We start from the raw sequence: 24,471 nt of genomic DNA on the forward strand, positions 1-24,471 counted from the left end.
ATATGCAAGAAAATGTTACAAATGTCAAATTTACTCTTACAAGACTCATGCTCCTACTTCTCATTTACATACTTTGACAGCTCCTTAGCCTTTCTCTATATGGGGCATGGATGTGATAGGACCTATCGAACCTAGAGCATCAAATGGGTATCGATTCATCTTGGTGGCTATAGATTATTTTACTAAGTGGGTCGAAACAGCTTTTTATCGAGATGTGACAAAAAGAGTTGTAGTCAAATTCATCAAGAAAGAAATTATTTGTTGTTGGGTCTTCCTAAAACCATAATTTCTGACAATGCAAGACATTTGAACAATAAATTGATGAGCGAGCTTTGCGAGCAAGATCAAGCATCTCAACACAACTCCTTATTGACCTAAGATGAATGGTGCAGTGGAAGCCGCCGACAAAAACATATAAAGAATCGTTGAAAAGATGACTGTAACTTACAGGGATTTACATGAAATGCTTCCGTTTGCTTTACATGGTTATCGCACCTCAGTCCGTACTTCAACTAGGGCAACACCATTTTCATTAGTTTATTGTATGGAAGCTTTTCTTCCCGTTGAAGTAGAAATTCCATCATTGAGAGTTATCATGGAAGCTAAGTTACAAGAGGTTGAATGGGTCCAAAGGCGTTATGAGCAGCTAAATTTTGTAGAAGAAAAGAGGTTGACGACATTATGCAGAGGACAACTTTACTAAAGAATAATGATGAAAGCCTATGACAAGAAGGTGCGCCCAAGAAGGTTTAGAGGGTTATTTGGTTCTAAAAATAATCCTTCCGTTGCAGAAATATCATTGAGGCAAATGGACACCAAATTATGAAGGACCATTTGTGGTGAAAAAAGCTTTCTCTAGAGGGGCATTAGTTCTGGCCAACATGGATGGCAACGTGTTTTTAAACTCAGTCAACTCAGACCATGTTCGAAAGTATTATGCATAGTTTCCAATGTATTTTAGAAAATTCCACTTTGATCTCAGTATTTTACTTGAAAGACATTTTATGTATCCATTTTCTATTATAACCTACAAATTCGAACAACATTTTTGAGATGTGCGTCCTTTGCCATAATTGGAAATATCATTTATAAAGTTTGTTCTCTATTCGTCTCTTCCTATTTATGAATGACGGTAGTTGCTTACATTCACGTTCTCCAAGGTCACTTGTTACTCGAGGGGCATAGGAAGCCTAAAGATAAAGATATTTGTTCTCTAGAATCATTGGGGCAAATATGACATTACAAAGTTATCAGGGGCAAAGTCGTCATCCCATTTAAGGAGTATTTGGTCAAGTCTCGGTTTGTCTGTGTACTCTCGATCCAGTTAAAAGGGTTGTTGAAGGAAAGCAAAATGTGGTGATCGGCTATCTAGACAATCCCAAGTTTTATTACAAAAGCAAGTGATTTCACTCTATTTTTTCACATCCAAGATAAAATTTTCTGTTATCATCATGCGTCAAACGCATTTCATGCATTCTCCACATTTTTCTTGAAGAAATCTCCAAAAAGCCCTAGGACAGGAAATTTCGTGACATATCATTTTGTTCAAGCAAGCGTGTTTAATTAATTTGTTGGTTAAACCGAACCTGATCTAAGATCGTGGTCAAAGCCTATGTCAAGCCAAGTCCGTTGCCTTTTATTTTCCCGTAGGTTAAATCGAACTCGATCTAAGATCGTGGTCTAAGCCTGTGTCAAGCCAGGTCCGTTGCCTTTTATTTTCCCATTGGTTAAATCGAACCCGATCTAAGATCGTGATCGAAGCCTGTGTCAAGCCAAGTTCGTTGCCTTTTATTTTCCCGTTGGTTAAATCAAACCCGATCTAAGATCGTGGTCGAAGCCTGTGTCAAACCAGGTCCGTTGCCTTCTATTTTTTTATTGGTTAAATCGAACCCGATTAGAGATCGTGGTCGAAGCCTGTGTCAAGCCTGGTTCGTTACCTTTTATTTTTTCGTTGGTTAAATCGAACCCAATCTAAGATCGTGATCGAAGCCTGTGTCAAGCCAGGTTCGTTGCCTTTTATTTTCACGTTGGTTAAATCGAACCCGATCAGAAATCGTGGTCGAAGCTTGTGTCAAGCCAGGTCCGTTACCCTTTAGTTTTCTACTGGTTAAATCCTCGATCAAAGATCGTGGTCAAAGCCTGTATCAAGCCAGGTTCGTTGCCTTTTATTTTTCCATTGGTTAAATCGAACTCGATCTAAGATTGTGGTCGAAGCCTGTGTCAAGCCAAGTCCGTTATCTTTTAGTTTTCCGTCGATTAAATCGAACCGGATCAAAGATCGTGGTCAAAGCCTGTGTCAAGCCAAGTCCGTTGCCTTTTATTTTTCCGTTGGTTAAATCGAGCCCGATCTAAGATCGTGGTCGAAGCCTATGTCAAGCCAGGTTCGTTGCCTTTTATTTTCGCGTTGGTTAAATCGAACCCGATCAAAGATCGTGGTCAAAGCCTGTGTCAAGCCAGGTCCGTTACCTTTTAGTTTTTCTTCGGTTAAATCGAACCCCATCGAAGATCGTGGTTGAAGCCTGTGTCAAGCCAAGTCCGTCGCCTTTTATTTTCCCATTGTTTAAATCGAACGCGATCAAAGATTGTGGTCAGAGCCTCTCAAGCAAGGTCCGTCATTCTAGCCCTCTTTAAATAAAAATCTAGCCTTCCAAATACTTTGTTTTTGTGCCTTTGTCTACCCTTTTAGTTCTGCAATGATACACAAAGGGAGACAAGCTGTAGACACCGTCTTTGGTCTGGCTCGCTTTTGTTAAAAAATTATTTTTATTGTTGATTTATTTATTACTTATTATTTTATTATGTTTATTGATTTAGTTTAAAGTAACATAATTTACTTTATTATAAGTTTTAATTAAAAGTAGATTATGTTTTGAAAGGAATTTGGTTATTATTATTTTAACATTAAGATTTTATTAAAAAAAAAGGGGATTATGAAAAGATTTTCTTCTCTCTCCTTCCTTTCTTCTCCCTTCCCTATTTTTTATGGTCAAAACTACTCTAACATGGCATTTCTTCACGTTCTTTCTCTAATATTAGGATAAGTGATCGTTGTTTCTTTTAGTATTTAAGAGGGGAGGGAGCACACCGAAAGATGAACACAAAACAGAGAGAGCGATGCAGCAAGAGGAAACCGATGCAGAGAAGAGGAACAAAAAATTTTAATTCACTTCCTTCTTTCTCTCCATCATCACCTTCTCTTCTTATTCACCCACACCGGCGACCCCGACGATACTCCGATTGCACACGTTTCCCGACGATCACAAGTTCCGACAACCCACAGCACAGTAGTCCGGCACAAAGCTCTACAATCCTGACATACAACAATAATATAACGAACCACTTCTACAGCCGACACACAGATCTCCGGCAACCTGACTCCTACCTCAAGTACTCCTTCACGGCTTCAGACCCGCGGGCACACCTAAGGATTTTCTCACTGCAGTACATGATGTAAAAAAAATGCTTTTAGAAATTATTTGATTTTTTAAATAAGTTTGTTTTAAATATGAGTTTTTAAATAAGTTTGTTTTAAATTTGATATGTATTTTTTTAAAATAAGTTTGTTTTAAATATGATTGGATTATTTTTAAAATAAGTTTGTTTTAATATGATTCTTTTTTAAATGAATTTGCGTTAAATTTGATTTTTTTAAAAACAAGTTTGTTTTAAATATGATTTTTTTTAAACAAGTTTGTTTTAAATGACTTTTTTTTTCTTTAAGTTTTAAGGAAGTCTGTTATACGGATTTCAAATCTAAAACAAAATAAAGTTTTTTTTTTCGGTTTTAGTTTTAATTTTTCTTTTTTTAAACAAAATTTTAAAATAAAGATTTGTATGTTAAGAGTGAAGGTTAGGTTGTATTCTGTGGTGTTGGCATGGTGGTATGCTTCTTAGGAGTTATTTGCATATCTCATGTTCATGTTTGCTTGCCCAAATTTCAAAATTTAAAACATTTATATTTTTTTAAAAAAATTAAATAGTATCTTAAGATGTTGGCACATTGGTAAGAGGTTTTAACGACTCTTATGTTACAAGTTCAAGTTTTGATGTACCATACACTAAAATTATTTTTTATTAATTAATATTTTTTCTACTAAATAATTATTTTGAAAACCCCAATGACGGAAATTGGATTTTTTCAATATTCTCGATGTGATAAAATTTTTCTAATGACATTCGTGCCACTCATACCTATTAATTCATATCTTATAACAAAGTGTGAATTAATATAACGTGAGACATTTCAATCAAAATACAAAAATAATTTTTTTTCTGGACCAAATAAAATAATAGGATAATTTTTGACAAAATATGGTACCGTTTTCGAACGAGTGTCGTAGGGTGCTAACACCTTCCCTACGCTCAGCCGACTCCCGAACCTAAAATTTGTTTTTCGTATACCAAGTTTTTAAAATAGGTGACCAATCAATTTCACGTGCACCGCACGTGTTTCTTACTAGTTATATTAAAATTTTTTAATGATAAATTTAATTTAAAATTTGAATGATCAATTGGTTAATTTAATTTATTTTAAGAGTTTGTTTTTAAATATGTTTAAAAACAAACTCTTAATATATATATATATATATATATAAAATGAATGATAAAATCTCAATTCCCTTTATTCAAGGGATTCAAAAGGGGAAGATATCTTGATGTGTCATGTCGGTTCGGTTATATAAAAACCGATTCCTTATAAACATATATAATCCTACCTTTAGGCTTTATCAACCTAACCCTAGATCTCGTTGGTTGTGGCTGCCGTTCTTCCCTCCCTCACTCTGTCCCAAATCTGCCTCCCTCCCAAATGCATCGGCGCCTCCCTCCTTCTCAAATGCGTCGACGACAAAAAAGAGATCCGCGGCAGCAATGTTGTGATGAAGATCGTTTTTGGTGAAGAAGAAGAAGATCTCGAGGTGGGTTTTCTTAGATTTTCATGGAAGTCGATTTTGAAAAGAAGATTTGAAATGGGTTTTTTGAAGATCCGAAGAAGATGGAGATCTTAAGTGGATTTTTGTGGGTTTTCATGTAAAGAAGATCAAGGATAAAAAGATCTGATTTTTGTAAGCTTTGATAGATAGAAGATCGGTAGAAGGAGATAATTTGGGGTGGGTTTCTGTAGTTACAATGACATATTTGTTTTTTTACACAAATTTTGTGGCTTTCCTTTAAATTTTACAGAAAGTTGTGATCTTGAGTGAGATTTCATGGATGGAAACAACCCAGATAGGATTCATAGTCAATGAGCAGAACTTTGATGAGAGAGGCGAAGAAGAAGGGAAAAAAACCCGAAGGTCACCCGACCCGAACCGACTTGAGATCGGGTCAAGTCGGTTTCCATTGAAAATCGACCCGACCCGAAATAATTTCACCCCTAATCGTGATGACCTTCAAATTTAGGAGAAAATATCCTATATTCAAAAGGAGAAGATCTGTCTAGATTCAGATAACCATGTTTCTTAGATGTATCAAATTCGAATTCCACGTTCCCTGGGATCAAGATTCAACTTTTCCAAGGAAGTAAGTCAAACCCTAAAGGGGCAGGAAATCTCTACTCTTTGCCTAGATTCTGAAATGTTATTTTATTTTGCAAGTCTCGTTGATTCTTTTATTCTTGAGGGTTGATGCGAATTTGGCGAAATTCCAAGAGGCCAAATTTCTGCATCAACAATACCCCATTGTAACGACCGTCGAATATCAATGCGAATACGAATATCAATGCAAATACGAGGACGACCGAACGAACCAATCCAACAAGAAGTGTCCTTCCCCTGCCAGCTCCTCAACCACACTAATAGCACCTCCCAGTAGCAGCCACATCACAGGTCAAACAATTAATCGAGATATTGTGAACCTGCACCCAGAAAGAGCAATGGGCAAATGCCATAGTGTCCAGCTGATCCCCGACGGAAGGAGAGACCAATAGTAGTAGAGCTTTGTCAAATATCCAGGGTCCCGAATTCAAAATCCGATTCTTTTCCATCAGCGAACGAAATTGAATAACAAAAACATTCTCACGAACTACTTCAAAACGGGTATCGTGGTGCACTCGCCAAATGGTTTTCATAACAGAGCAGATCGCCTCAAGATTAGTCTTACGACTGTCGAAATCCTTGGCCGTCACACAATTGAATGGATTCCCTCTATGAGCAAAGTCGTGTGTTCATTGACGATCACCGACAGGGACTCCTCCTCAGTTAGCCGCAACCCAGCCCATTGCGAAGTGAGATCATCCATAATAAAAGGCAACAAACTCCACCAAATCCAAAATCCAAACCGTCTTTCACAACCACATGCTAACCGAACAACAGGAAAATCAAAATTGTAGAAAAACTCTCATTTAGAGAGAAAACCTATACATAACAGGACCGAAATATTTCCCCAATATCTCTTTTATGAAAATAATTTTTTTAATAATAATAATAAGCATTAAAAAAAAAGTAAAGAATTTACATCATTTTTTTAAAATAAAGATATTCTACAAAATATATTGAATAAATAAAAGAAATTACCTATTTCATCATTTTAGTACAATAATTACCTAAGTATCCTTATCGCATAATTCACATTTTTTTTCAATTTCTCACTTTTTTTTAATGTAAATCATGCTGTTAATTACTATTTTAAAAGGAAGATTAATTCGAATTTTAGTATCACTATTAATATGGAAAAAGTTCTTTGAAAAAAAGGTACGAAGCTACATATATATGTACTTAAACTTTAATTATCTATGTTATTTTTATTAATTTATTCCTTTCATTATTTTTAAAATTTATGTCAAATATTCAATAGTTTTATTATTATTTTTGAGTACAAATATTCAATGGTTAAGCATTAATAAAAGGCGTATTAATTTAAATATGAAATTTCACCGTAAAAATGTTAACCCCGTGCATTAAATCTAACTAGTTTCATAGAAGGATAAAAAATTTTATTCGACAGATTTCATTTTTGCGTAATACTCTGGCCATTCAGGACAAAACCCGGTCGTTTTGCTCAATTTTCCCGATTTCTCCTTCCTCTCCACCTTGCGCGCAACTCGCAAGAACATCGCTTCCGTAGCCTAGATTTCGTGCGACGGCTGAGAACTCCAACGACGAACAAACCCACCGGCGACGGCGACGCTCGAGACGCCAGGTCTGCGGCGGCGAAGGCAGCCACGGCCAGCTACTCGTGACGTCGAATCGGCGCGACCTCCCCGACTGTAGCCCCCTGCGACAGGCCAAACCTACATATTCGAGCCCTTTCCTTGTGACGGTCGAGATCTACGACGACTGGCCCAGTACCGTACGTTGTTTCTCTTATATTCAACCTGCATATTCTCTTTACAGAGTCAGTAGATCGATCAACTCCATAGTTTACCAGACTACGGGGATTGTGTGTTTTATAGTCTAGTGTAAAATATGTTAATATAATAAAATTTAGGATCCAACCAAAAGCCTTTTTTTTTTACCCACTATTTTCGTTGTTTTTTAGTACATTACCAGACGTAGTTTCAACAAATTTTTTTTTTGAACTCAATTTTTGAATATGTTACCAATCGCATTTTTTAAAATACTGAAAACATAAATTACAACTATGTTTTTCGTCAAATCCATTGTTTTCATATTCCTATTTTCAGATCACCAACCAAATACATCCTTAGAGATTTCGAATCAATAGGGATTAAAGAGCAGGGTCAAGTAAGTGATCTCTCTCTTATAGGACATTGCATGTCTGTTTTCCCTATTACTTTGTCTTGTTTGCTTATGTACTTGATTTAGTTGCCTGTATACCTATGATATGCGTTCGTGGATTCTTGATGTCTAGCCGTTTGTTTTAATTATGGAATTGATGGTTTAACTTGCTGAATTTTTTGTCCAGGAAATGTATGATTGATATGGTTATGTCATTCAATGTGGGTTGAGTCTAGAGTGTGCTTAAAAGAAACTTTAGCTAATTGTTTATGCATATAGTAGATACAAGAGTTATTGGTTTAATTAATATGCTTATGGTGGGTGAGCATGGACGCCAGGGAAGAGAACTTGCATGATCAAGAAAGTTGAGTTCTACTTAGACTAGACCAAAGTGTGATGGTTATGCTATGTGCAGACATTTCGGCACCTAGGTACAAAGGTTAGGGGTCGATATGTATATTTGAATATACTAGGTATTAGTGTGCCTGGGTACAAAGGACAGGGACAGTATCTCTCTATGAAGATGAGTTTTGGGGTCATGGGTACAAATGTCATGTCAGGGATTGATGCATTAAGTTGTGTAAATTATGGAATGAGAAAGTTTAAGTATGGTTTAGGCTTTTAGCTAGGATCCCACGTTGTTTATTTATGCTCATATACATGTGTATATGATAATATGCTGTATTGTATATTTGTTGGATGGCTCCTAAAGTGAGGGGCTGCTTATAGTTATTGAACTTGATGGAGCCGAGGAGACTTGAGACAGATTGATTAACTCCATCTACTTTTTTGTTTATGTTTTGCTGCTTAATTTGGGTTTAGTATTTTCTTCATTAAATTTGTTGGATGGCTCCTAAAGTGAGAGGCTGCTTATAGTTACCGAACATGATGGAGCTGAGGAGACTTGAGACAGATTGATTAACTCCATCTACTTTTTGTTTATGTTTTGCTGCTTAATTTGGGTTTTGTGCACGAGGGGAGGAGAAAGTGATGAAAAGATATGGGGAAGGGGAAAATGTTAGAATAGAGTAGGAGGCTAGTAGCAATAGGGTAATTATTAAAAATTAAAATTAAATTAAAACAAAAAATATATATAAAAAAAGAAACCAGCTGGTTTGTTGAGAACTGCTGCGGGTGCGCAGTTCCGTTATATAGTTTTACGTCAAGTTTTTCTTTTTCCTTTTCAATTTTAGTAGGTCGGTTGGTTGAAAAGTTATTTTTTGGCCACTCTGACCGAGCCCTCCCATGAAACCGGCCGACTGACCTTATTTTGGTTGGTCAGCTCGGTTTTTTAAGTCTCCTTGCTCACCTTATAAGGCACTGTCAAATGTCGCCGATACCACGTCCTGCACACATTTGATTAAAATTCTCATTCAAGAACTCTAATCCATTATTAGTCCAGATAACTTTAATTTTCTTATCTGTCTGGTTTTCCAAAAGAGTTTTCCACGGCTGAAAAACAGAGAACACATCACTCTTTTGCTTCAGCATATGAACCCACACCTTCCGTGAGAAATCATCGATCATAAGGTTTTTTTTTGGAACAAGAAACAAACTTTTCATTAAAACATATGAAAAGGAAGAATAATATTCAAGGATACAAGCTTCCCAAAGGGAGTGAAAAGAAAAGAAAAAAGTAACCACCAAGAATTAAAGATAGAGACCAGTAACTACAAGATATTGAAGAACACCAAAGAAAGTAACGCCAAAGCAAGCACAAAAACTGAAAAAGCAGAGGCCTTAAAAGCTTCCAGTTACATAATTAGAAAATCATCGACCATAGTTAAAAAATATTTGGCCCCATCGTGTGGAGTAACTTTAGCTGGCCTCCAAAGATTAGAGTGAATATAATCCATTATTCCCTTAGTTGAATGTTCAGATCGATTAAAATCTTACTTTGGATGCTTTTCCCAAAATACAGTGATCACAAAAGGGAACGGTAAGGCCGATATCTTGAGGGTGTTCCAGGATTTTTTTAAGAACGGTATTATCAACGCTAGCCTCAATGAAACATATGTTTGTCTCATCCCAAAGAAGATTGATGCTAGACAAGTAGGGGATTGTCGACCTGTAAGCCTAATATCATGCCTATACAAGATTTTAGCCCGAGTCCTATCCGAACGGCTAAAATGCTTGTTGCCACACACCATTAAAAACGAGCAATCAGCTTTTGTTGTCGGGAGACAAATTCTAGACGCTTCCCTTATTGCCAACGAACTTATTGGGGATTGGGAGAGGAAAAAAAAGGAAAGGTGTGGTCATCAAACTCGACATTGAAAAGGCATTCGATAAAGTTGACTGAGATTTCCTCGATGCAATTCTTGAGGCAAAAGGTTTCGGTCAAATTTGGAGACGTTGGATCCGTGGCTGCATCTCATCGGCAAATTTCTCTATCATTATCAACGGTCGTCCTAGAGGAAAAATCATGGCAACTAGGGGCCTCCGACAAGGTGACCCACTATCTCCCTTTCTTTTTATTTTAGTTGTTGATGCCTTTAGCAGACTTATGTCCCAATTAGCAAGCAACAACCTCATCAAGGGCTTTGGCATTGGCCACCGATCATTGGAAATACATCACTTACAATTTGTCGATTACACCATTCTCTTCACACCATATGATGATTCATCCATCACCATGTTTAACATCATTCGGTTATTTGAAGAAGCATCCAGGCTCAATATAAACCATCAGAAATCTGAAATTTTGGGGGTTAGCTTAGAAGACAGTGAGCTCTCTGCCATTGCAACAAAGTTTGCATGTAAAAAAGAATCTTGGCCTAACACCTACCTTGGGCTTCCCCTCCATGGCAAACCTAAGACCCTCTCCTTTTGGGACTGGGACCCTATGGTTGAGAAAGTGAAGAAAAGATTGCACTCATGGAAAAACACCTTTATCTCCAAAGGCGGTAGACACACTCTCATTCAAGCAACATTATCAAACCTCCCCACCTACTATCTCTCTCTCTTCCCTATGCCATCAAAAGTTGCTCTAACAATGGACTGCACTTGGTCAAATGGGACATTGTTTAAAGGCCAATCCTTGACGAGGGTTTGGGAATCACAAGCATGAGGCAGAAAAACAGGGTTCTTCATGCGAAATGGGTTTAGAGGTACATAAAAGAGGGGTCGGCTCTTTGGAAAAGGGTGATTGAAGCTAAATATGGAAGATCCACATGGAACCTTAAACCTATCCAAACCTCCCTTCCTTCTAGTAAAGGGCCATGGAAAGCAATTATCAAGTCACAAAACCTCGTTTTTGATCGGCTGGCCTACAAAATTGGTGATGGTCGCAACATTCCTTTTTGTAAAGCTCCTTGGTTGACTGCTGAAACCTTGGAACAACAAATGCCTCTTCTCTTTGCCTTATCCTTGAAGAAAGAGGCATCCATAAGGGATCTATGGGAGGAAGAATCTAGCTGCTGGAATTTGGGTCTTAGAAGACATTTAAAGGATGAAGAAATTGCTGACTGGGTGTTTTTCAACCAGCAGCTCTCTGCTGTCCATTTGTCCACAAGAGCTGACATCATGGCATGGAAATTAGAAGCTAATGGTATCTTTTCCACCAATTCCCTGATTAAGGACTTAACACACCACAACCTGGACCCCTCACCCCATCTTGGTGACGTCATTTGGAAAGATTTCTACTAAAAAAGGTGAAATTCTTTCTTTGGGAGCTCAGTTACCGTGCCATAAACACTAATGATAAACTTCAAAGAAGACTGCCACATATGGCTTTATCCCTCCAATGGTGCTCAATCTGCCAATCCAATTTGGAGACCCAACAGCATCTTTTTGTCACATGTCCATATGCATCAGTTTTCTGGGACTTCATCCTCAACGCTTTTGGTTGGTCCACGGTATTGCCAACAGATCCTCCCCTCCTTATTGCATCCACGCTTGCAGGCCACCCTTTTAAAAAGGAAAAAAGCTTCTCTGGATGAATTTCATTCGAGCTTTCTTTTGGCTTCTTTGGAGAGAGAGAAATCAAAGAACTTTCAACGCCAAATTTCTCCCTTACGAGCGGTTTTTTGATGCTATAGTCTATCTAGTTATTACATGGTGTAAAGGCTCTCCTCTTTTCCATCACTATAGTTACTCTTCCCTTATAGCCAATTGGAAGGGATTATCACTATAGTTACTCTTCCCTTATAGCCAATTGGAAGTGCTTCATGTAATCCCTCTGTGGGACTTTTGTAATTTCATGTTATCAATGAAATTGTTTCTTTCTCAAAAAAAAAAAAAAAACAAAACAAAACAAAAGGAAAGATCTCCAATTCTTTCTTTGCCTAACAACCCCTGTTTTTGAAGTTCAAGTAGGCCCCTTTCACTCAAAATGACCCAGCCTTTTATGCCATAAAATTGTTCTCAAAGACTTGGAATAAGTTACTGTGTGGTAATGGTTGTACTCACTTGTAAGACATGCAATCCATTCTTGAGTGTTCCCTTTAATTTTAACAACGATTCTTTGTAAATTTTCATGATGTCAGCCTCAGACTTATAACTATAGCCTGCTTTATGAAGGGTGCCAAGATATATTAAATTTCTCTTTAATTTCAAGTATATACATGCCTGAAGAAAGCAACTTTTTAGTACCATCTGCTAGTGTATAAGTCTCACAGAACTGATGCTTTTTTTATGACATTTTTATCATTCCCCATTAGAACATCTTCTGCCTTCATATTTTCTGAAATCTGTGAAGTAACTTCTACGAGGACTCATGTGGAAAGAACACCCAAATCCAAAATCCACTCCACTCGGCATCTATAATCCGTGACAACCAAAACTTCAGCTGAATCAATCCATCATAGATATTGGCAGAACTTACTTCATCCTTCTTCTCAGTGTTACCTTGTTTATTATTGGCCCTTAACAAGTAACAAGTACGCCTAATATGTCCTTTATGACAATAGTAACATCTTTTAACACTTCCTCATCACTTTGATCAAGACTTATTACTTTGATTTCCTTCATTTGCTTTTGTATTTTTACTCTCTGTTCTTCTCCCTCGTGTAAATAACACCTCAGCTTCTTTATTTTTTGGATTTAGTTTCAAGATCTTTAGATCACGAAGCATCGAGAACCAAATCCAAAGACACATAATCCCTACCATATTTGATTGTGGATTTAATTTCTTTATAACTTTCTGGAAGAGAATTCAATAATATCACAACTTTATTCTCATCTGTCATCTTTCACCAGTACTTGCTTATTCTAGACAAATCTTGTTAAACTCATCCAAGTTATCATCTAAACTCTTCGGGTTATCCATCCTGTAGCCAATCCTTATGGTAAATTTTATTCCATAAGCTGGCAGCAGTCTCTTCACCATTAACTTGATGAAGAATATTATCGCTCAGTTACAAAATAATCAAGATAAAAGCCATCTCATCCATATCGGTTCTTTTCTCTTCTGTTAATGTAGCTGGTAGAGTTTTAGGATCATCCAAAGCCTTAGCTACCTTTTGATGAACTAATAGGGCACTCATTTTCTTCCGCTAAAGACTTAAATCAAATCTGCTAGAAAATTTTTCTAGTTCAACTTTGGTTGCCATTATCAAATCTATCACATCAGGGATAATAGTCAGACCAACATAAAATACCAGTCGGTCCCTAGACAAACTTTATCACTATCACAAACACTGATTTAGACAGAAACAAAAGAAAAAACGAGCAACAAAATCGAAAAACATAATTTCACAAGTATATACTAGATTTAATCAAGACAGTTCATAAACAAATTTCACAATTGCATTTGCACAAATTCGTCGACTCTAAACACTTTAGATGTTGCCAAAAATTTAGGACGTCAAACCTTGGCTCTATACCAATTGTGAAAACAATTGTCGACAACTCAAGCAAGATAAGAAAACATAGATTCAACACAAAATAATCATAGTGGTTCCACCAAGGCTGGTGTAGATCCACTCTCCCAACAACAACTCAAGCTTTCATTAATGACTGTAGAAAAAGAAATACACAGTAATTGATCTCAAGAAGAAAAAGACACCCTCACAAATTGAAGACTCCCAAAATATGGAGAGAACTATCAATTTTCTAAACCAGTACATTCACCCCCACCACCCACAAAAAAACCGCACTCCACTATTCACTAAGCTTGTGCACTAAAATCGTGATGAGTGACAAAAACGGGCTGGCAGTCACGATGTCAAAACTCCCATGAGATAAACAACTATGTTAATGAATTTGCCGACGTGTCACAAACTTCACAGTACTCTCTAACTTTTTGAATATAGTATTACAATTATAATAAGCATGCAACAGAAGTTTAGTCCCTCAACTTTCAAGATTATATCTAATAGGTTTCAGTTAAAAAATGCTCTCCCCAGACCCTTCCCAATCCTAGCCCCAGCTGTTAACCATTACCTGCCGCCCGCCGCTCGTTGCCTCCAGCCCTTTGCCGTGCACCGCCGCAAGCCTTCATGCTGTCCTGCTGTTTGTCGACGTGCCGTCCGCCGCTTCGGGTGTGGGTTGCCAGTCATTTTCGTGGGCTGTGCTAAGGTTTGCGTCGCGCCCCCTCATAACCTAGCTTCCGCCGTCCGCCGTAGCGCTCCTCCATCGCTTCCTAGGGTTCAACTGCTGTGTCTAGGATTCGCTGTCGCTTCTCTTCGCTGTCCGCCGTCGCCGACAACGGTTCAATGCCTAGGGTTCCGCCGCCGCCACAGTGCAATTTTGTGTGTTTTTTTTGGGTTTTTACATGGAAATCAACCGTTGTCGTGTTGAGAATAGGCTTTTCTGCATTTGGGTTGAAGATGAGTGCTTTAATATCGAAGATATGAGTCACAGTGAGGTGTTGCCTTTGAAATTTGGCCATTTATCTTGTTTTGAAAATCGGTTGGTTGAATTACTGCAACTACCAGAGCATGATTACTTCTTCGCACATGAAAGAATTGAATTCGGTACTTGCAGATTGAGGAAATTCATAGCTAACCGAAGAAGCAACATTGAATGCGTGGTTTGGCCTTCAACTGGGGAAGAAGAAAGCTTGTTGTTTCTTTGGGACCAAGGAAAACAGGTTGGTTAGCCTTTTGGGATATGCTGAATGATTGATTCGTTCTCACTTTGAACCTTTAAAAGTTAAGGATGCCTTCCAAGGTAGGGTGGACACTTTTCTTATGGAGAATACGGGGTCTCTTCCAAGGTTAGGAAGGATTTTGAAGTCTTGGAGAGTGATTGGGACAATATGATGGTCATCACAAAATTTTGTGCCTCAGACAGCTGGAAGGATATTACTGCGGCACTTAAAGAAAAGTTCTCTCAAGACTGTTAGATTAACCCGTTTTTGGTAGATAAAGGGCTTTTAAAGTTGGAGGACGATAGATTGTTGAACTCAAAGTGGGTTAATGGCTTGTGGCGAAAAGTGGGAGAGTTCCATTTGAAGTTAGAGAGATGGAGCTTTGAAGACCATAGCAAGAAGGAAGTGGTGGAATGCTTTGGAGGGTGGGTAAAGATCTGCAATTTTCCTTTAAATTTTTGGAATCGAGTTCATCTTGGTGGTTTAAAGAGGATTTCCTACAAAACCTTAAATCAAAACCATGATTCAGGTGGAAGAGAACTCGTGTGGATTCTTACCAGCATCAGTTAAAATCAACACAAAGTTCGGCAGCATTATAGTTCGTGTGAAGGAGGTTGAAAGTGTTGAGAAAAAACAGAGTTTGATCTCCAATAAGATATTGGTTGTCAGAGCCTCAAATGTGATAGATGTTCAATAGCTTCATTTGTTGCTGTCACGTGAAGAGCCTTCTCATGAGTTTTCATTTGACGAAAGATACTCTAAATTTGAAGTTAGGTTTGACAGCTGCGAGAAACGTCGAATAGGAAAGACTCTCATCCATGGTATCATCAATTCTACAAGTGAGCAGACCAATCTTCTAATCAAGGATAACGTTTTGTCTGAAGATGAAGAAGATTTCAATGTGAGTGTTAGTAGTGAAGATCCAACAGAGTATTTAGAGGAGGAAGCGGTTGTTAATGATGATTTATCAGAGGTTTTCTTACGAGAGAAATTTAATTTACTTTTTGTAGAGGATAATCACTCTTCTGCAAAAAATAGATTCCATTCCTTCTCCTTCTTGGGAGCAGACTTTGGGAGTCGAAAAAGCTTCTTGGGCAGAAAATCAAAGGTTTTTAAAATTTTTTGAAGATGTTGGCCTTACCCTAGATTCAATCACCGATTAGGTAGGCTTTTATTATGGACATTAGGTTTTTGGTTGGTTCCACTTCACAACAATTTTGAGGGTTGAGCTTCTTTAGCTTTTGTGTCTTCTCTTGGTGGAGGGAGGTTTCAGTTTCTTCTCTTCTGGCGATTAACTTGTGTTAAGTGATGGTTTTGGATTCCTCTTCAGTAGTCTGTCCTTTGTTTTGGCGAGCTTTCTTGTAATCAGTGTTCAACTTTTGTTCTTGGGCTTCATTTCTCATATTTTTATGGGTTTTTATTTTCTATGTGCTGTTTGTTTTTTTTTCTTTTTCCTTTTTCCCCTCCTTTGGAAGCTTGTATCCTTTAAATTTTTTCTTCGTTTTCATATTATCAATGAAAAGTTTGTTTCTTGTTAAAAAAAATAAGCATGCAACAGTCTTGGGCATGTACTCATTTGGTTTTTTTTTGTTTTGTCTCATGATGTTTTTATATTTTTTTCAGGTAGACGTTTTTTATCAAGTGACTTAGTGACACAGGCTGAATTCTTCATAAATACAACCTCATCTAGAGAGTCTCCTTCAAACCAACCGCAATGTGGCAACTCAAGATTGGGGCCGATTCCGTGCCTGTTGATCCTTCTAATGCTGGTGGATGGCTCTCAACTCTCAACAACCACGTGGGTCGTCAAGTTTGGCATTTTCATCCCGAACTCGGCACTCCAGAAGATCTTAAGCAATTACAACATGCTCGCCAAAACTTCTCCAACCACAGGTTCGAGAAGAAGCATAGTGCTGATCTCCTCATGAGGATGCAGGTTCCTTCAAACTTCTATTTTAATTTTACGCATTCATTTCTGAATTTCTTTCTTCTTTCTCTTTCCTCCCATCCATGTCCATCAATTACTTTCTGTGCTGAAGTAAATTTTCAATACTGGCAGACGTTCTTTCATATCATTAAGAAATTCTTACAACATTTATCAACTAAATATTTAGCTTTGAAATTTGATCATCATAGTTCCTGGATCCATGCCCTTTTGTGCTCAATAAGCTGGATTGGCCAAAAAGAAATCTGCTACACATTTTAATACAAAAAATGAAAAGGTTTTTGATCGCCTCTCATGAACTTATGGTATTCAGATCTGAAAATTGCATGTTGCCCCTAGTTGGTACTAATTATTGGTTTCCAAGTAGGACATCGAGGTATATGCAAAAATTTCATTCCCCAAGGAAGTTCTTTGATTGCGTTGCACGAGAGGGTTTTGAGGACCCGTCGATCTTTTATTATTTTTCTTTTTACTACATTTTGGATAAGGGATTCTAGTTAAAAGTTTATAACTTTCCAATTGCAGTTTGCAAAGAAGAACCCATCCTTTGTGAATCTACCACAAATCAAAGTTAAAGATAAAGAAGATGTGAAAGAGGAGGCAGTAACTTGCACCCTAAGAAGGGCTATAAATTTTTATTCAACAATCCAGGCAGATGATGGTCACTGGGCTGGGGATTATGGTGGTCCCATGTTTCTAATTCCTGGTTTGGTAAGAGAACATTTGTCAAGCAGCATTTGCAATATATCTGACGTTATCGACAATTGTTTAGTTTGTTTATACTTCATGGAACACGCACAATAGAGCCATAGACAATGTCAATTTTTACTACCATTCCCTCCCAGTTGTACCACTGCATTGTTAACCATGTGCATTGTCATGTTGATCTGCTATTACAGGTCATTACTCTTTCCATTACTGGGGCTTTGAATGCCGTCTTATCTACAGAACACCAGCGTGAGGTTTGCAGATATCTCTACAATCATCAGGCAAGATCATTTTTTGATGTTATAGCTTAAAATCTTTGAGGATACGTTTTCAGTTTAAATTGCATAATATTCGTTTTCCCAACTTCTCCTTTACGATGAAAATATTTTACCATAAAAAGGACAGTCATTATGTTTTTGTAAATTTCTTAGTTTCTAGGTATATTGTGTAGAAAGGACAGAAGTAATAGGAAGTCCTTTACCATTTAGAAATGAGTTTAATAACTTCATTTATGTTGATGCAGAATAAAGATGGAGGATGGGGTTTACATATTGAAGGCCCAAGCACAATGTTTGGTTCTGTGCTGAGTTATGTTACTTTGAGGTTGCTTGGTGAAGAAGCTGAAGATGGAGAGGGGGCTGTGGACAAAGCACGTAAATGGATCTTGGACCATGGTGGTGCAAATCAGATTACTTCTTGGGGGAAAATGTGGCTTTCAGTATGTCTCAAGTCTCCGATTCTCTGGTTTATGATCTAAAATTAATTGTTGATGCAATCAGTGTTCACTGGTGTCAGGTACTTGGAGTATATGAATGGGCTGGAAATAATCCACTTCCTCCAGAAATATGGCAATTGACTTATCTTCTACCTTGTCATCCAGGTTAATCATCAATTATTCGTTTTTTTTTCATGTTAATGAAATATCTTTAAATTATTATAATGGATTTGAGTCCCTTCTTTTAGGTTTTATTCAGGGTTAGACTATTTTATTTATTTTATTTTATTTTTGTATGCCATTGTATATTCTTTCTTTTTCTCAATAAAAACTCGGTTTCTTATTAGAAAAAAGAGAAAAACTTGATCAGCTTATTCAAGCAAAAGTACATGTTTTATGGAAATTGTGATTCAAAGAGCATGGAAGAAGATCTACCAATACATGCTTCACCGATTGTAACTGATTCCAATGTAATTTTATTTAGAAAAAAAATATTTTTCTTCCGAAGCAAGAAATCCAGAGAATAACTACTTTAACCAATAAAGATGCGGGATTTTCTTTGGAAAGGGGTTGATGAAGAGAAGAGGTCTCATCTAGTCAATTGGGAGCTAAGCTAGTGTGTAAGCCTTTGGATTTCAAGGGTCTAGGTTTTTTGGCTGAGATTGCACATTGAAGGCTTGTTGACAAAATGGTTATGGTGCTTCAACATAGGGTTATTGATGTAGTCAAAGATGTCTTTTAAGTTGTTCTTGCCTTTTAAGTAGTTGTAGCTTTAGTATCCTTGTATGCATGGGCTATGTTTCTATTAATTCTCTTTCACAGCACAGTAACTCTTAGTTGCTGTTACTTTGTTATAAGTCAGAAACCTCTATAAATAGGTTTCTTATTCCTTAGTAAAGCATGATTGAATTATTCTTAAAACTCTTGTGCAAGATTACATCAATTGGTATCAGAGCACCAAGATTCTTGGGCTCTTTTTTGACATGGCAAGCAAGCAAGCTCCCACCAGTGTTGTCGTAGGAGACTCTTCTCTTGTCAAGAAAGGGGTGGATCAAACCACCGCCCTCTCACCACGAGCCACAACCAAATGCTTGCTGTCGGTTGAAGGAGCTATGGAAGATATCAAAACAAATGTAGGTGAGATACGACAACTTTTGAAAAGATAGCTTGGCGACTCGAAGATTTAAACTTGCAGCAAAATGAATCAAGAATTGGCCAAGAAGAACAACGAAGAGGACAGGGCATTAAAATCCTTCAACACCAACGAAGAAGATTTCAACAACCTGTTTTTGCACCAAGAATTCTGCAAGAACTGCGAGTTGATCGGCAAGAATCCAATCGAAATCCTTTGTTTCAAAGGAGAGATGAAATACATCTAGATTCTTCAAGTGAGGAAGATGAGATCCTTAATTTGGGATTAGATCCAACTAGCAGCAATTTTATGATACAAAAGACAATAATCTTCATCAAGAACGACAAGAGCGGCCTATATTAACAACAAGACAACACCAAGAACAGGGGAACCGGTCCACATAAAATATTATGAATATTCTCCACCACAATAGATCTCAAGAATGCAAAAGTGAAGGTTATTGCTTCAAGAATCCAACTTTTCCAGCAAAGAAGAAGAGTTTTTCTATGGGTTTGTTGTAGATTATTTTGATGACACTAAAGAAGATTCTCGTAGGAGTGAAAAGATTGAAGGAGATGAAGGTTCTCCAATTGAACTTTAAGAACGTAGGCTACAAGAAAATGCAGGAAAGCTCTTCCTTCCAAGTAGACTTCAAGAATGTAGATACAAGAAGAAGAAAGGTACAATGTGTGGGAAATTTGAGAACCAAACTCATTCGGCCATTTCAATTTCTAGTTATTCCAAGAAAATTTTGAGAAGTATTGGAATGAAGAAGAAAGTGGGTACTTTTGAGAAGGATCCCATGAAAAAGAATGTTGATATTTTGGAATACTTTATCATGACATGCTCCAAACTGCTGAACTGTGTTGAATACCTATCTAGTAAAAGGTCCTTGAGAGTTATGGACTGAGCTCCGGCGGCCTTCTCCAGCGGCGAAGGAGACCTTCTCCGGCGGCCATCTCCAGGAGTGAGGATGGCTTCTCGACGATTAACCTCAAGGATAGAAAACAAATCTTTCTCCTGCTCCTTTGACAAAAGAACAAAGGGAAGATTCGTTCTGATCGAAGAGCAACATTTGCAGAGACGGTTTACGATTTCCTTAGAAGAGTTGGTGATTGTCTGGCTGACTGACTCCATCTCAGACCTCCTTTCGCCTAAAACCCAGAAATTCTTCCGGAAGACTCATAGTGAGAACGACTTTGTATGGATTCTGAAGACGACTAACAAGAGAGTAAGTTTCATTGAAATCACGAAGGTACAACATTCCGGAGGAAAGGCAAACATAGTTATCCCGGCGGGAGAGGATTTCAGTGGCTGGAAAATTTTCAAGCAACTTCTTCTTGACTTCCTCAATGGACACGAGTCATCAAGAAAAGCCAAGTCCCCAATCAGGCACCAGATGGCAAAGTCTTTTGCAGCCGCTCTAACTCTTGAGCCCTCCCCACAGATCACGAACAACGCCCATCAGCCATAGACAAAAGAAATCAGGTACGTAGATTGGAACCACGTTCTAGTTGTTACCATAAGAGATTTCCACAACGATTGGGGAATTATCTTAAACACACTCGAGAGTCAACTTCAGGTAAACCTTATCATTAATGCGTTTCAACCGGACAAGGCCATTCTGAAATGGCCAAACGAAGAGCTAGCAAGACTCCTTTGTACGAACAAAGGTTGGGTAACTTTCGGTGCATTGACTCTTAAGGTGGAGAGGTGGAACAAGGAAAGACACGGGTTTAGCACAGTGGTCCCATCATATGGGGGATGGTTAAAGTTCAGGAATATCCCTCTGCATTTATGGAGTGAAGAACTCTTTCGGAAGATAGGTGACACTTTCGGAGGTTTTATTGAGTTTGCCGATGAGAATGCCGCGAGAATTGAATGTATGGATGTTGCAATTAGAGTTAAAGGAAATTATTGTGGCTTTATCCCAGTTGGTATCAAGATACAAGATGATGGTTTGTTTTTCCTAGCACAGACAGCGACCTTCGAAGATGTCAAACTATTGATAGGAAAGGAAGCCAAAGTCCACGGCAGTTTCTCACCGGAAGCAGCTGTAAAGTTTCACGGAGGTCCGGCGGTGAAACCAAGCCCTAGCTCAGTAGACCTTTGGAGAGTTGAAGATGGGTTCTTTTACCCAACAGTTATTGCCTCCCCCTCTCTGGTAACAGACTGCAAAACCTCGAGACACACCATGACAAAGACAACAGAAGCAACTGAGGTACAAAAGCACAGTTTTCAAATAGGACCCACTGACGTGCCCAGAAGGCCAGAGACCAATTTTGGAAAAAACAGCAGTTCAAAAGGCTTCTGAACCTATCACTAAAGGAGGCGTTCTAAAAAAAGGTATAAGTACTTTAGCAACAGAGGCCACACAACAATCGAGAAGGGTCGTTTTTAAAAAAGGACAAAAGGGCTCACCAAATTTCAAGAAAGGGATAGTTTTTACGACGGAAGAGGAAAGTCAGGAGAAGAAAAAGAAAACCAGAAATGCAGAAATCGCTGAGAACGCTAAGAAAAAAGGTAAACAATTAGAAGCGTCATCAGAATCCTCCTGGTTTAGTGAGGAATGCCCAAGACCAGAAAGTCCCCATGTTGAGAACTTCTTTTCAGAAATACCAGATGGATACTTTAGTTGCTTTGAACAGTCCATTGAGGATCCTCTCGAGGAACAGAGTACAGAGTTAGTAGTAGCTAATCTTGAACTATCAGAAAGTCAACCACCAGAGCCCCCCGACGAGGATAAGACAGAGGAAGAAGAGGAAAGGTGCAAAGATCCCACCCCTCTTAAGGTTTTTTCCTTTACGAAAAACATGGTGATGGAACTGTGGGAGCACAATATGTGCATTAGACCCATTCCCAAAAGGGGAAGGCTTCTGGAAAGGGTAATAATGTGAACTCTTCCGATAGCAGAGAGGTTAGAAATTTGCTTGTTACTTGGGAGAATGAAGCGATATTAGCTAAGCAGAGTATAGAAGCGGGTCCCTCCGTTTCTAAATGAAGATCATCTCTTGGAATGTGAGAGGATTGGGTGCGGCCTCAAAACGTGCCCTCGTGAAGGATCTGATCCAGAAATCGGATCCAGATCTAGTTTGTATCCAAGAAACAAAGAAGAGCTCTATCGATCGGTGGCTGGTTAGATCCATTTGGAGCTCTAGACACGTGGGTTGGTTTTCACTTGATGCGGAAGATATATCAGGGGGTATTTTAGTTCTTTGGAATGAGCAAAAGGTCTCTGTCTCTAGTCCGGTGACGGGCTCTTTTACCATTACTTTACAGTTTAGTTTGATTGATGGCAGGAACGGTTGGTTTACAGGGGTCTATGGCCCTTCTTCCATTAGAGGTCGAGCCGACTTCTGGAGGGAATTAGAAGACTTGGCAGGCTTATGCCAAGGTGCTTGGTGCATCGGTGGAGACTTTAATGTGGCTAGATGGCTATCAGAGAAACAGTGCAGGAATCAAGGTCGTATCACTTGAAGTATGAAAGATTTTAATAATCTCATAGAAGGCCTAAATCTGGTGGACCCTCCCCTTGTCAATGGTTCCTACACGTGGTCCAATTTCAGAGACTCCCCGACTTTATCAAGGTTAGACAGATTCTTACTTTCTAAAGACTGGCGGGATGTTTTTGTATATCAGCGAGCTAGTAGACTGTATCGAACTACTTCGGATCATTTCCCTATCCAGTTGGCATCTGGGTTTTCCATTAGGTGGTAATCAACGTAAACAGAGTTACTGGGAGGCAGTGGTAGACAAGATGCATAAAAGGCTGGAAAAATGGGAGTATTTGACTTTGTCCAAAGGGGGACGACTCACCTTGGCACAGGCAGTCTTGAACAGCATTCCTATCTACTTCTTTTCAATGTTAAAGGCCCCCAAGTCCGTGATCTCCTCGATGGAGAAGCTCATGAGGGACTTCATATGGAATGGTGGAAAACATAGGCCTATCGGGAACTTAGTAAGGTGGTCGTGGACTGCATTACCAACCCAACAGGGAGGTTTAGGAGTGGGCTCCCTTGAAAAGAGAAATACGGCCCTTCCAATGAAATGGTTGTGGCGCTTTGCTAACGAAAAAAACTGCCTATGGAGGAAGGTCATAGCAGCCATTTATGGCGAAGAACCTTTTGGATGGAGGTCGAAGCCCTCTAAGAACTCTTCCATAGGTAGACCGTGGATCGATATCCAAAGAACATCTTCGGATTTTTGTAAGTTCTCCTTTTTCAAAGTGGAGTCGGGGGAAACAGTGAGATTTTGGGAAGACCCTTGGATCGATTCTTCTCCTCTGGCAGTTTCTTTTCCTGACTTGTACAGTATCTCCACCAAGAAAGAGAAGTCTATTGCTGATTGCTGGATTACAGAGGCCATGACATGGGATGTGGGCATGACAAGGAACCTTTTTGATAGAGAAATGGAGAGATGGGCAGTTTTCACTAGCAAGCTTGAAGGAGTGGTTATTGGCCAAGGTAGAGATTCACTCGGGTGGAAGGCAGATAGCAGAGGCACCTTTACAGTAAAATCTGCTTTTCTAGCCATCTCTTCCCCCTCCCCTAAGTTGAATTCTGCCACTGCATCTTTTATTTGGAATTTCAAGGTTCCTAAAAAGGTAAGGGTCTTCCTTTGGACTCTCTTCTATAGGGGAACTAATACCGCTGATAAAATCCAAAGAAAGCTTCCTCATTGGACCCTTTCTCCTTCAGTTTGTACTATGTGCATTAATAGCGCGGAAACAGTGGATCATCTCTTCCTTCATTGTGCTTTTGCTACTAAGGCGTGGAACTACTTAGCTTCTCTCTTTGACCTGGCTATCAGTGTTCCTAGGAAGATTGACGATTTTGTAGCGGAAGGTTTTGGAGGCTTCAAACTCAAAGGAAAAGCGTATGTTCTTTGGAATTGTGCAGCTAGAGCTCTTCTGTGGTTGCTTTGGAAGGAACGAAACCATAGACTTTTTGAAGAGAAAGAGGCCTCTTTTGACTCTTTTAGTGTGAATATTAAGCATATAGCTTCTTGGTGGGCTTCGACTCATAAGAAGGTTTTTTGTAACTATGGTTTCTTATTGATTTATCAAAGTTGGAACTCCTTTATTGTATAGCTTCTTCGGGGAGGGTCCCCTCGACCCTCTGCCTCTAGGCTGTTCTGTTTGCCTTCGGGCTTCTTTTGATCTTGAATACAAGACTCTTTGTTTCTTATCAAAAAAAAAAAAAAAATTTTGGAATACTTTTGTCTCAACAAACTACTGTATCAAAATTTATTGGGATTTAATTC

The 24,471-nt window shown here is 38.6% G+C and overlaps 1 protein-coding gene across 2 annotated transcripts in view; it reads left to right on the forward strand.

Moving 5' to 3' along the window:
* The first annotated feature begins 6,949 nt into the window (after positions 1–6,949).
* Positions 6,950–24,471, forward strand: part of LOC111009148 (cycloartenol synthase) — a 54,640-nt gene continuing 37,118 nt past the window's right edge. Inside the window, exons 1-7 of one of the 2 annotated variants that reach the window (XM_022282109.2) lie at positions 6,951–7,287; positions 7,622–7,682; positions 16,333–16,645; positions 17,180–17,365; positions 17,554–17,643; positions 17,886–18,080; positions 18,158–18,242. In XM_022282109.2, coding sequence (XP_022137801.1) covers positions 16,424–16,645; positions 17,180–17,365; positions 17,554–17,643; positions 17,886–18,080; positions 18,158–18,242 — 778 coding nt within the window. In that variant the 5' untranslated portion in view covers positions 6,951–7,287; positions 7,622–7,682; positions 16,333–16,423. Of the gene's footprint in view, positions 7,288–7,621; positions 7,683–16,332; positions 16,646–17,179; positions 17,366–17,553; positions 17,644–17,885; positions 18,081–18,157; positions 18,243–24,471 lie in introns of both variants that reach the window. The other variant, XM_022282110.2, reaches the window with a different exon arrangement.

Source organism: Momordica charantia (assembly GCF_013281855.1).
Source record: "Momordica charantia cultivar OHB3-1 chromosome 6 unlocalized genomic scaffold, Mcharantia_2.0 BLBB01000006.1, whole genome shotgun sequence".
NCBI classification, from domain to species: Eukaryota; Viridiplantae; Streptophyta; class Magnoliopsida; order Cucurbitales; family Cucurbitaceae; genus Momordica; species Momordica charantia.